The sequence below is a fragment of the Podarcis filfolensis genome, assembly GCF_964270895.1.
Source record: "Podarcis filfolensis genome assembly, chromosome: 6".
Classification (NCBI taxonomy): domain Eukaryota; kingdom Metazoa; phylum Chordata; class Lepidosauria; order Squamata; family Lacertidae; genus Podarcis; species Podarcis filfolensis.
In genome coordinates, this window is record NC_139609.1 from 89,345,057 (window position 1) to 89,358,444 (window position 13,388).

The window sequence follows — 13,388 nt, forward strand, 5'->3', positions numbered from 1 at the left end:
CCAGCCAATTTTAGCACGCTTTGTTCTGTTGTACATCAAGAAGCTGCGCAATCTGTACCCAATACAGTGTCCGGCTTTGATCTAAGCTCAACTTCCATTCTCTTGGTCTAAAAATAAAGTACCGTATTTTTCCATCTATAAGATGCCCCCATGTATAAGACGTCCCCTATTTGGGGGGACTCAGATTTAAGAAAATGGGGGAGATGGCCCCGTGTATAAGATGCCCCCTAATTTCTGACATTATTTTTTAGGGGGGAAACCTAGTCTTGTACACGGGAAAATACGATATATCATAAAATAGGTGCCAGTTTAATCAACGTCTCTCAGTAATGACTGTTTCAGTAAACCTTTTCCAACCCCTTTCATCTGGGCTTGCTTGTTTTCCTCTACCTTTCTGGCTTTTTTGAAATTGATTTTTAAAGCCTGAGCGACTGCACCTCCAACCTTTCCATCAATCTTCTCTAAAGAGACTTCTTTATTTCCTTCCTTTCCTTTGATCTGATGCTGCAGCTGACCTCCTTAAAAGGTGTCAAGATCTTCCTCCCCCCACGCCTTTTTTTAACTACCTTAACGAGGTTTGAGCAAGGTGTATATGAGGGTTGGAGGTGTATATATATCTCTGTATATAAAAGAAGTGCGTGACAGGCTGTGCACAAATTTGGCAATAATTGGAAAGGAGGGGAAAACAATTTCTAAGCCAACCCACAAAACGCAAAGCAAAACCTGGGAGGAAGGACAACACAGCATCTAGCCAGTCAAAATTTCGGAAGAATGGAGAGAGAAAGATTCACTCTATCATTATTCTTAATCTAACAGAGACCAAGTCTTGAGTAAATCTGTTCTTTCCCTTAATATGCGCCCCCCCCCCGCACTGGAACCCTGCTTCCCATCTTGACAGGACAACTGTTCCTCAGTTCCAGCTAATGGGCTCTGCGACTTTTGTCCCCACCCAATGGCTAACAGATAGCAGCATGATACAGGGGAAAAAGGAACACACCTTGACAGCCAAAGTAATTCCCGCTCTTCAGGTTGTAGTATCCTTCTTTACAAGTTGAACAGAACTGACCACAGGTATTGGGCTTGCAGAAGCAGTGTCCGTCACCCTAGGAGACACAGGCCACATGTTAAAATCAGCCTGCTGCAGCTCCCCAAAATTAACCTCCCTGGCCTTAGCTGGCTTTTCTTGTATGAGCAAAGAAAGATGAGGAGTGAAAGAATGAGAAAGGGGATAAAGGCTGCGAACTGCAACAGCAGCTGCTCTGTTTTGCCCTAAGAACAACAACCAGAAACCTCTGCTGTTGCCCTAATGCTCACAGAAATATTTGAAGAATATTGTGTCATTTACTGAAACCTTATGAAAGCAATGCCTGTTTTATTGCCCATGCCTTGCATTGGAATAAATCTAATAATAATAATAATAATAATAATAATTTATTTATACCCCGACCATCTGGCTTGGCTTCCCCAGCCACTCTGGGCGGCTTCCAACAAAATATTAAAATACAGTAATTCATCAAACATTAAAAGCTTCCCTAAACAGGGTTGCCTTCAGATGTCTTCTAAAAGTCTGGTAGTTGTTGTTCTCTTTGACATCTGGTGGGAGGGTGTTCCACAGGGTGGGTGCCACTACCGAGAAGGCCCTCTGCCTGGTTCCCTGTAACTTGGCTTCTCACAGTGAGGGAAGCGCCAGAAGGCACTCGGCGCTAGACCTCAGTATAACTCAAGAGGCACCTCGATCACGGAACTCCCACCTTAGAGACAGTTAGCACAAAGTTATAAGCTTTTTGCACCAAGTGAGATGAGGATCAACATATTCACTCAGGCTTTTGGTTAAATCTGTGACGCTGCACTTAGTTTATATCTTTGTGCTCTTGCCTGTTTTGACGGCTTCATTGTTCACTGATTGGTTGTACGATCAGATTGTGTTTTATTAGGACTGTGCCCTGTTTGGGGATTACTTGATAATGAAAAGCCGGCAACAAATTTCTAAATAAATCAGTGTTGTAATAATGCTGTTGCACGGAAAGTAAAATATCTCCAGAATGCTTCTGGTCATCTGTTGTGCATTTGCCAAAATGCACTCTGGTAAAGAGTCAGGAAGCAGCAGGATTGCTCTGTAGAGCAGGAGTTAAGATGAGATTTATAATGGCTTGTTCCACTTGGGATAATATGTTTCAAGGTAAAAAAGGCATCAAGGCGAGTGTTTATCCTGGCAGGACCTGGGTCCTAGCCGGGACCTCAGAGTGGATTTCATCACACGGTGTGAAACTTACTTGCTGGCATTCAGCAACACCTGCAACTGTCCCCATGGTGTCACACTGGCAGCCTAGGGGAAACAGAAAGGGGTAGTTAGATGACTCCTCAAGTCTATCCAGCAATTAACTTGAATTAGCTGGATGCCAGCTAATCCTCAGGAAGGCAGGCAGAAATGGCAGAAGTCAGTAAGACAGTAAAAGCCCCAAACAGAAGTCACAGTCGTGGTTGTAAACTCTTGATCTGCTATGTAAGGGCAAAGAGGACATTCAGCAAAAACTTGGAATGAGATGGTCTAAACTAACGCTGTGTACTAATCTACCCCAGGACAGTTGATGGCTCCCCCAAGATATATAGACAGACAGAAAGTCAGACAGATAGGTAGATATAACCAGTGAGAGAGAAACTGGCAAAAAGAGTGGAGTAAATCAAACTTGATTGCAGTATCTTGTTTTAACTCTGCCAGCACTCCTGAGTAGAGTTTCAAATAAGGGCAACTTATCCCACCTTAATTTAAGATAGCAAAAGTTTTGCTGGCTTCCTATACTTGCTCTGCCGATCCTTGTTTCCATTCAGCATTAAAGGATACCAGAGAACCTCAGCTATTCTGTTTGGCTGTGGCCCGCGCCCAAAGGCTTCCCCTGCCCCCACAGCTTTGTCTCCGCAATGTGTTCAGAAAATGGAGAAATGGGAACCCTCTTCTCCTTAAATCACCAGAGTGGCTTGGATGAGAGGCTTCCTGGAAGAATCACAAGGGTCTTACTCATGCATCCAAATGGGTTATCTGGAGTCAGGTTCCAGTAGAGCGGTTTGCACCTATCGCAAGCTTCACCTTCCACATAGGCTCTACATTCGCAGGACCCCTGAGGAGGGGGGGAAAGGGGGAAGCAGAGAGAGAGAGAGATCTGAAATCGCGTACTAAGGCTCAAGACCAGGGGTCAGCAAACTTTTTCAGCTGGGGGCGGGGGCGGACTATATCCTATGCCCCACAAATAACCCAGAGATGCGTTTTAAATAAAAGCACACATTCTACTCATGTAAAAACACGCTGATTCCCAGACCGTCCACGGGCCGGATTTAGAAGGCGATTGGGCCGGATCCGGCCCCCGGGGCTTAGTTTGCCTAACCATGATCAAGACAATCAAAGGCAATGTAGATTAGGAACACAGGAAGCTGCCGTATGTCCATCTAGACCCATATTGTTTACTCTCTGGCAGTGGCACCATTCAGAGCCTCAGGCAGAGGGTGGAATTCAACGTTGCGCTAAGGTGATAATTTCCTTGGTCTGCATGCTTGCCCAAAGGACCCATCTCTTCCCCTTGTGCTCGGTTCTGGTGGCAGCAAAGCCCTGCTGCACTAGCAGGAATCCTTGTACAGTGGTACCTCGGGTTACATACGCTTCAGGTTACAGACTCCGCTAACCCAGAAATAGTACCTCAGGTTAAGAACTTTGCTTCAGGATGAGAACAGAAATCGTGTTCTGGCGGCGCGGCGGCAGCAGGAGGCCCCATTAGCTAAAGTGGTGCTTCAGGTTAAGAACAGTTTCGGGTTAAGAATGGACCTCCGGAACGAATTAAGTACCGTATTTTTTGCTCTATAAGACTCACTTTTTCCCTCCTAAAAAGTAAGGGGGAATGTGTGTGCGTCTTATGGAGCGAATGCAGGCTGCGCAGCTATCCCAGAAGCCAGAACAGCAAGAGGGCTCGCTGCGCAGTGATCCCTCTTGCTGTTCTGGCTTCTGGGATTCAGAATATTTTTTTTCTTTTTTTCCTCCTCCAAAAACTAGATGCGTCTTATGGTCTGGTGCGTTGTATAGAGCGAAAAATACGGTGCTTAACCCGAGGTGCCACCGTACTGGTTTCTGCTTATGGAACCAAGTAGAGGAATCTGGCCCAAAGTTTCTTCACCATCATCTGCTACCTGGTCTTTCAATCAGAGACACCAGAGATTGAACCTCGAACCTTCTGCATGCAAAGCATCTACTCTTTTGGATGATACAGAGATGCCAGTTTTCATGACACTCAATGAGGTGTATAATAAATTTTAAAAATTCAACATGATGCGTAGAAATAATAATAATCAAAACTAAGATCCAACAGAAACAGGAAGTACTCACCCCTGGCAGGGAAGGGTCTGCATTTGCAAGCCCCGCAGGATTACAAGAGCCCACTGAAACAGAGAGAGAAAAACAACCACACACACAGATAAGAGTCGGCACTCATATAACAAATGGAATCAGCTAAATGGGGAAAGATTAGATGCAGTTTAGTCACTATTAATACTTTATACGTGGATTTTCTATTGTGTTTTTGTTTTTAGAGTTTACTTGTATTGATTGTTCCTTACGTTTAAGAGAATATTTTTTGTTTTCCTGTTAGTTATAATGCTTTAAATTTGTGGGGTTTTAAAATTTTATATTCGATTTTCATTTGTTTTATTCTAATATTTTCCAGTGTTCTGTTTGATGTTTGTAAAACAGGGTGTAAAACCACCTAGGAAATGTTTTTTGTTGTTGTTGAAAATGTTAAGCCGTATATAAATGAATTCAATATAAAATAGGATAAAGCAATACAGAGTTTTCCTGGATGATACTTTAACTGTATTGTGGATCTGGTGGGGCAGCTACTGGGTTGTGATTGGCATTGAGAAAAAGAAAAAGTAGTATCAGAGCTCAGGAAAAACCACTCCAAAGCAGCACTTAACAAAGTGAAAAGAATGGGGGAAACTTCCTGTTTTGTTTATACTCTGCTGAAAACCAATAAAAATTGATTACCAAAAAAGTGAAAAGCAAATTGATCTGCCAACTGAAGTTAGCTGATGAGCTCTGCATTAAAATCCATTAATTTTAGCAATTTTTCATTTGCACACTATTCACATTTATTTACTTTTTTTTTTTAATCAAGCAATGCTGATGCTGCCTGGGGCTTTGGGAACTGAGGATGAGCTACATTTACATCAAGAGTTCATGCTTGTGTGACACAGAAGCTGCACAGCAAGTGGAATAGGAGGAGCTACCTTCACACTGCGGGAACCCATAAGCCCCAGGAATGCAGGTATCACAGCGCAGCCCCATTACTCTCTGCCGACAACTGCACTGTCCCATCTCCTGATCACAGGTGCCATAGAGAGAGCCTTCTGGGGAACAGTGGCAAGCTGAGGAGGACGCAAAAAAAAGACAGGCCAGAAAGCGTTAGGACAGACAGTAAGACTTTTAAAGTAAGGACCTATGTAAAAGAAGAAGAAGAAGAGTTTGGATTTGATATCCTGCCTTTCACTCCCTTTAAGGAGTCTCAAAGCGGCTAACATTCTCCTTTCCCTTCCTTCCCCACAACAAACACTCTGTGAGGTGAGTGGGGCTGAGAGACTTCAGAGAAGTGTGACTAGCCCAAGGTCACCCAGCAGCTGCATGTGGAGGAGCAGGGAATCGAACCCAGTTCACCAGATCATGAGTCTACTGCTCTTAACCACTACACCAAATAGTTGGCGGCACCATCATAAAATGCCACAAAAACGGGAGAGAAATATATAGGTGCCCGCAGTGCTTCCCCCAGAAGGTACTCAAGGGAACGCAGTACCAGCACCTCTTTTTGTTGTTGTTAATAATAATAATAATAATAATAATAATAATAATAATAATAAATTTTATTTATACCCTGCCCTCCCTGGCCAAAGCCAGGCTCAGGGAGGCTAACACCAGTGAAATTACAATAAAAACATAATGGGGGGGGGACCAATTTAAAATACAGGTTAAAATACAATTTAAAATGCAGCCTCATTTTAAAAGTAGCCCATAGATCAAAACCATAAGGAGAGGGAAACATAAGGGTCAGACTGAGTCCAAACCAAAGGCCAGGCGGAACAGCTCTGTCTTGCAGGCCCTGCGGAAAGATGTCAATTCCCGCAGGGCCCTAGTCTCTTGTGACAGAGCGTTCCACCAGATCAGAGCCATGGCCGAAAAAGCCCTGGCCCTAGTTGAGACCAATCTAACCACCTAGCGACTTGGGACCTCCAAAATGTTGTCATTTGTGGACCTTAAGGTCCTCCGTGGGGCATACCAGGAGAGGCGGTCCCATAGGTACATGGGTCCTAGGCCACATAGGTCAAAACCAGCACCTTAAAAAGTGTGGCACTTACTATAACTTCATGGTGAGTACTGGCACCTCTTTTTCTCGAACACATTTTTGGAAAGGATTAGTTCCTTCTTCAGGAACAGATGTCAATAATGACTTCTTTGCTCATTGGCTGTTTGGCTTAAGAAGCTCTTAAGGGGGAGGGGGGAGACCTTAAATGCACGTCTCCCACCCCCTTCTTGGTGGATATTTTCTCTCTTGTTTTTTTATGGCGATCCAAGGTACTGCCTCCCTTTGTTTCCACCATCACAAAAAAGGCACTCTCCTGTTTTCTCACACACAAAGGAAAGTCTATTCTAACATGATGCATGCTGTAACTCGTGTGCACATTATCTAAAAACAGCACCTGCTGTGCATAGTACTTTCTTCGTTCCAAAGCATTGCTTTACACCCTTGGGAAAAGGGTATAGATAAATGAACTCAACATTTATGCATTTTTGCAACTCCAGTTGTATACACCATGCAACCCAAGAGCAGCTCATGGTAGGACCAAATGTTTTGGGGTTGTTGCTGTTGTTTAACAAAAGACAGCAGCCTGGACACTTCTCTTTTCTAAGCAAACCCTTAGTCAAATATGGGAAACTCAGGACCAGGAGGCAAATGCAGCTCCCTCCAGGCTTCTCCATTTGGCCCTGAGTAATCTCCCTAGACCCCACTCCTCATCAACCCTGCTTTGTACCCTCCTTGAGTGTTTCTGCCTGGCTGGAATGTGTCCTTGAACTCTAATAATGCTTCTTATTTGCCTGTATGAGAGACAGAGAGGGATGTGTGTAAGTGAAGCAACTAGCCTGCTGCACAAAGGTATTTGTTGTTGTTTAGTCATTTAGTCGTGTCTGACTCTTCATGACCCCATGGACCAGAGCACGCCAGGCACTCCTGTCTTCCACTGCCTCCTGCAGTTTGGTCAAACTCATGCTGGTAGCTTCAAGAACACTGTCCAACCACCTCGTCCTCTGTCGTCCCCTTCTCCTTGTGCCCTCAATCTTTCCCAACATCAGGGTCTTTTCCAGGGAGTCTTCTCTTCTCATGAGGTGGCCAAAGTATTGGAGCCTCAGCTTCACGATCTGTCCTTCCAGTGAGCACTCAGGGCTGATTTCCTTCAGAATGGATGTGTTTGATCTTCTTGCAGTCCATGGGACTCTCAAGAGTCTCCTCCAGCACCATAATTCAAAAGCATCAATTCTTTGGTGATCAGCCTTCTTTATGGTCCAGCTCTTACTTCCATACATCACTACTGGGAAAACCATAGCTTTAACTAAACGGGCCTTTGTTGGCAAGGTGATGCCTCTAGCCCCGTATAGCATTGGCAAGTGGCCCTTGGAAGGTTGCATAAAAGAGAATACGGCCCTTGGGGTTAGAAAGGTTCCCTCCTCCTTGCCTTGAGTGAATGAAACTCTAAAATGGGCATGCAATAATTTTTATTTTTATTACGTTTAACACCTAAAGAGCTTCTTAGGCCAAGAAAGATTTTAAACTGGGAAAAGCTTAACTTAACTGTTGCCACCTAAGAAAAGGAGATGTTTGTTTTATTATAGTAAGGCAATTTATGGCCTTTTAAGACTTTGCACTGCATCGTGCCTATGTACCTCTCTCAATATGTGTTTCTATTGCACCATGCATTTTTAGGTGCTAATGAATGCGGAACAAAATAAATGAATGGCCTTCTTCCACCAGGTCAGTGAGATCTAAGCTTCCAGCCTCTTCAAAAACACACTGCCGATATCAGCACTGGAAGCTAATGCCAAGCCAGTTGGCCAGAGCTCATGTTTTCCACATTTAGCAGAGGAAGAGAATACAAAAAGTGTTAGAAGCTATCAGCTGTGTGACTCAGGGACAGCGCATCCTACAGCAATTCTTTGATAACGAGCGATGAAATCTAACCAGGAACCACATGTGCATATTTGCATTGTATGCCATCTTGAATGGAATGAGGATGGCTAATAATGCATGGAGAATAGCATCCTAATCCTATGACCTTTCCAGCCGTTTACCTGTGTAACCTCTCTACTCCTTTTTTCACATCATTTTCAAAGAAGCAAACACAAAAAACTCATGTAATAAAGCATACATACCCCTGCAACGTGAACCAAATTATAAAAAGGGATTGAAGTAAAAGACCCTTGTGAACACAAAGAACTGCAGAGTTGGTATAGCAACATGACTCACCTGTACAGGTAGGGTACCCATAAAAGCCTGGGGCACACTGGTTGCATGTGTGGCCTACATAATTTGAGTGGCAATGGCACTGACCAACAGGGCTGCAGTCGTTGTCCAGAGCCCCCCGGGGGTCACAGGAGCAAGCTGTGGGGGGTGGGGGGGAAAGCACAGAAAGAGGATGCAGAAGTCAATAAGCGAGGGCACCAACATGCTTTTCACACGCTTGGAAAATTGATTGTTTTGTCTGCTTGTAAAATTAGTGATTTCATTCCAAACCAAATGCCACATTCTCTTAACAGGCAGCTGAACTTTCCCTCCCGAGACAAGCTATCTTTCCTTGTAGAAGGAACCCTCTGGCCCTCCAGATGTTGCTGAACCACAGCTCGGTTGGAAGAGCATGAGACTCTTAATCTCACGGTCGTGAGTTCAAGCCCCACGTTGAGGGAAAGATTCCTGCTTTGCAGGGGGTTGGACTAGATGACCCTCATGGTCCCTTCCATGATTCTATTCTATACTCTTAATGCCCAGCAGACCCAGCAAGCAGGATGATGTCAGCTGTCATTCAACAAGTCCTGGAGGGGTGAAGGTTCCTCACACTGTTCTAGAACAAGCAGGTTCCAATAGCCATGTCCATACACACAGCTGACTAGCATTTATGAACCTTTGTAGCTATTGGGTGGCAGGACCATGTGATAGCTGGCATTGTCACATAAATACTTTTAGGGGGCTTTAATGTGTCTGGATACCTTCTCCCCCGTTTTAAATTACAAGCAATATGCAGGTACGAGTTCCCCAAATACTGCTTGGTAACATTCCTGTTTCTGAAGAGAACACCGATACAGTGGTACCTCAGGTTAAGTACTTAATTCGTTCCAGAGGTCCGTACTTAACCTGAAACTGATCTTAACCTGAAGCACCACTTTAGCTAATGGGGCCTCCTGTTGTTGCTGCGTCACCAGAGCACGATTTCTGTTCTCATCCTGAAGCAAAGTTCTTAACCTGAAGCACTATTTCTGTGTTAGCGGAGTCTGTAACCTGAAGCGTATGTAACCTGAGGTACCACTGTACTACTGAATCAGAAAGGATGGCAAGGTATAGATAATGTGAAAAGCATAGGAGTCAGAAAGACAAAAGGAAAAGAGGGCAGATCTTAAGTTGGAAAATACGAGGGAGAGCTGTGTTCTGCTCCGAACAAAGGCAGGAAGTGAACTGAGACGTCAACAGGAAGGCAAAGCCTAAAGTGTCCTTTGAAGTCACAGTTCTCTGCCTTCGAGCAATAGAGGAAACTAGCTCCACTTGGAGGTATCTAATGCACATGGGGGGGGGGGGGAAATACCCCAGGCTTTAGCAGATGCATTGCACCCATTTCTGAGATTTTCTTCACAACAACAGCAGCAGATAACACTTGCATTTGGGTCATGATTTGAAAGAAGAGAGACTTATTTCTTTTGTGTCAATTAATTACAGAATCTGCCTCTTCCTTGCTACCCCTTTCATACCTTGGCAGTGAGGGTATGAGTGATATCCAACGCTGCACTGGTCACAGTGAGGCCCAACATATTCAGGCCTGCAGAAGCATCTTCCAGAGGCATCACAGCCTTCTGGCAATGTCCCAACAGCACTGCAGCCACAAACTGCAACAAAAATGATATCCAGGGTTCAGAACTTTGGGGTCTCAAAGAGAGAACTTGAGCAGTTAAGGTTAAGTATGGGCCAAGCAGACCAACAGGATAGGTGTTTGGGAGCACACAAGGGACAAAACAATGCCAGTTCTAATGAAATCGGGATCTGCACCCACCAACCCATACTCAAGAATCTATGCTGCATTTAAAAAATAAACACAAATTTTGTACTAAGGAAATGAAAATCTGTCCTCCTATTGGCATTAGACAATGAAAAATATTTTCATATAATTACTTGGCTTAGCAGAATTTGTTCTGCTTCCAGTTTTGTGTTTTTCAAATAATGTTCAGCTTTTTGACTAATACTGGTATAGTGGCAGAGGAAGGGGGAAGGAACAAACCCAAACAGGATTCCAGTGGAAGGATGAGGAAGGCTGCAAGTACAGCCATTGAGCATTAGAGAGAATTCACTGTACACTGCCTACACAACCCAAATGCCCCTGTGCAACCAATAGGAACTTGTGAGAACTGAGAAAGATGCAGGCGTTTGCAGAACATACACTTGCCAAAGCCCACAGTGATTAATGTGGTGATGTGTCTGAAAACTCACGCTGGCACAGTGGGTAGTTGAAGTAGCCAGGGGCACACTGATCGCACGTGTAGCCTTCAAATCCAGCTCGACAAAGACACTGGCCAGTCTCACTGTCACACGTCCCATCATAGTAGCCAGGGCCAGAGCACTGGCATGCTGTGGGAGCAAAACACAAACAAACAGTTATTTGGGTGCACTTCGCTGTAAAACAGCAACTAGTAGACATATCTGATTCCAAGTTTTGCTTTACATCCTAAGGGACAAAACTTGAGATTTCACTTCTGGTACTCAAAATGAATTCCTAGGCTCAGGGGTACCCTGCTCTTCGAATTTTAAACTGTGGATTATATCCTGTGTTAGTTGCCCATTGAAATAAATAGGCTTAAGTATCTTGTCCATTTATTTTTAAAGGGCCTGCTCTGAGTATGACTTAGCTGGATATTGCCCACAATGTTTTTTGCATAAGGCTCTGATCGGTAGACCCTGGGGTTCTAGTGACAAACAAAGTAGATCTCAGACATGGGTGGCACTTTGGGTTAAACCACAGAGCCTAGGACTAGCCGATCAGAAGGTCGGCGGTTCGAATCCCCACGATGGGGTGAGCTCCCGTTGCTCAGTACCTGCTCCTGCCAACCTAGCAGTTCGAAAGCACGTCAAAGTGCAAGTAGATAAATAGGTACCGCTCCGGCGGAAAGGTAAACGGCATTTCTGTGCGCTGCTCTGGTTCGCCAGAAGCGGCTTAGTCATGCTGGCCACACGACCCGGAAGCTGTACGCCGGCTCCCTTGGCCAATAAAGCAAGATGAGCACCGCAACCCCAGAGTTGGTCATGACTGGACTTAAATGGTCAGGGGTCCCTTTACCTTTACTGATTGGTAGACCCTGTGGTTCTAGTGAAAAACGAAGTAGATCTCAGACAGGAGGGCCAACCTGAATAAAATATTGTGAGGGCCCAAGTAAGTCCCGTCCCACATAATCAATCACATGATGTGGCACACACACACCATTTGCATGGGAATGTCCATCAACTGGGGGGAGGGTCATCCCGCTCCCTCAAATATTACATTGTGGAGGCCGAAGCCCCCAAGAGTTGGCTCCTATGATCTCAGAAGCCTGCCCAACCCTCCTTTAGACTATACATTCCTTGGAGACAAAGGGTTGTAACTTTGACTTATGAAAGTGGTGGCCAAACTCAGCCTTCCAGATGTTTGGGGACTACAATTTCCATCATCCCTGATCCTGTTAGCTCGGGATGATGGGAGTTGTAGTCCCAAAACAGCTGGAGGGCGGTGTTTGGCCACCACTGGCATATGAATAGCTCTGCAAACTGAAAGCTCTGTTGCAACCACGGCACCACAACGACAAAAGCAAGCCAACTCTCTCAACTCTCAAAACCAGGAGGGCTGCCTATGAGTTCAGCAGAACCCACTGGCTTCGTTTACTCACGTTGGCAACCTGGTCCATAGTACCCAGGCACACACTGGTCACATTGAGTCCCTTGGAAGTTGGGTTTGCACAAACACAACCCTGTTTGAGCATCTTTCCGGCAGGCGTTCCCTCTTGTCCCGGCAACATTGCAGTCACAGTCTGGAAAGTGGCGAGAGGGAAGAAAACAGGATTAAGCTAAATGTGTGCATGGTACACCAGGACTCCCAATTGGCAACAAGTTACTGCTGCAATGATCTTAAGGGACCAACCATAGTAAAAGGAGGCATAGTAATTTCTTAAAAGTAGGGGTGGGGGGACAAGAAGACGAGCTTACTTATTATCTGCCCAGCTGGGAGGACTTGCTCTCCAGTGTCATTGTATGAGTAAACTGGTTCAGCTAAATGAAGGGAAAGACAATGGAAATGTTAGTTCCATGCTCAAGAGAAATAACAAATTCATCAATATGCATGAGTCTAAAATAAATCCAGTCCTCTGTAAATAAACCCTTCCAGGTTCCAAAATATTACTTTTGTTACAGTTCAGAAATTAAGCGCTCTGTATCTCTCTAAATCACACACACACACACCACCAGTAATCCCATTAAAAGGTTTAGCAAGACACTGGAAGAAGCGGATTTTTGGAAGCCAGAGGCCAAAGCTGCTGTGCAGTAATCCAAAAAAGAGAGCCTGAAGCAGGCTCCATCACAAACATGGCAAGGACCAGAATGCTGGCCTCTGGAAACTCACAGCGCTTAGCTTATTCTGAAAGGCCTCATGGGCTGTGAGAGCAATACGTACGATAACAGTGCGGGAACTCCACGTAGCCATCCGCACACGAGTCGCAGTGCTCCCCTGTGTAATTCGGCTTGCAGTAACAGCGGCCAGTGAGGTCCTCACAGGTGCCATCTGTGAAGTCTGAGTCGCAATTGCAACCTAGAAAGGAAGAAATTACAATAAACTCCCTCTTCCAGTTCAAATCAGAGGCAAAGAGTACACATTGGTCCATGGTTAATGGGGCTGCTCTTCAACGGGGTGACCCATATTTACTATGGGCTAAGGTGAAGAAGAAGAAGAAGAAGAAGAAGAAGAAGAAGAAGAAGAAGAAGAAGAAGAAGAAGAAGAATTTTTTATTTATACCCTGCCCATCTGGTGTATGATATCCTGACCCTTCCTAAACCACAAAGATTTCTTGCCCGTTCTCCTGCATT

General features: G+C 44.8%; 1 protein-coding gene across 1 annotated transcript in view; it reads right to left on the minus strand.

Moving 5' to 3' along the window:
* Nucleotides 1-13,388, minus strand: part of LAMA5 (laminin subunit alpha 5) — a 197,543-nt gene that overhangs the window by 85,723 nt on the left and 98,432 nt on the right. Inside the window, exons 10-20 of the mRNA XM_083618257.1 lie at nucleotides 12,979-13,113; nucleotides 12,516-12,578; nucleotides 12,200-12,340; nucleotides 10,773-10,910; nucleotides 10,040-10,174; nucleotides 8,550-8,684; nucleotides 5,269-5,406; nucleotides 4,370-4,422; nucleotides 3,017-3,116; nucleotides 2,274-2,326; nucleotides 998-1,103 (exon numbers count right to left, since the gene is read on the minus strand). Coding sequence (XP_083474383.1) covers nucleotides 998-1,103; nucleotides 2,274-2,326; nucleotides 3,017-3,116; nucleotides 4,370-4,422; nucleotides 5,269-5,406; nucleotides 8,550-8,684; nucleotides 10,040-10,174; nucleotides 10,773-10,910; nucleotides 12,200-12,340; nucleotides 12,516-12,578; nucleotides 12,979-13,113 — 1,197 coding nt within the window. The remainder of the gene's footprint in view (nucleotides 1-997; nucleotides 1,104-2,273; nucleotides 2,327-3,016; nucleotides 3,117-4,369; nucleotides 4,423-5,268; nucleotides 5,407-8,549; nucleotides 8,685-10,039; nucleotides 10,175-10,772; nucleotides 10,911-12,199; nucleotides 12,341-12,515; nucleotides 12,579-12,978; nucleotides 13,114-13,388) is intronic.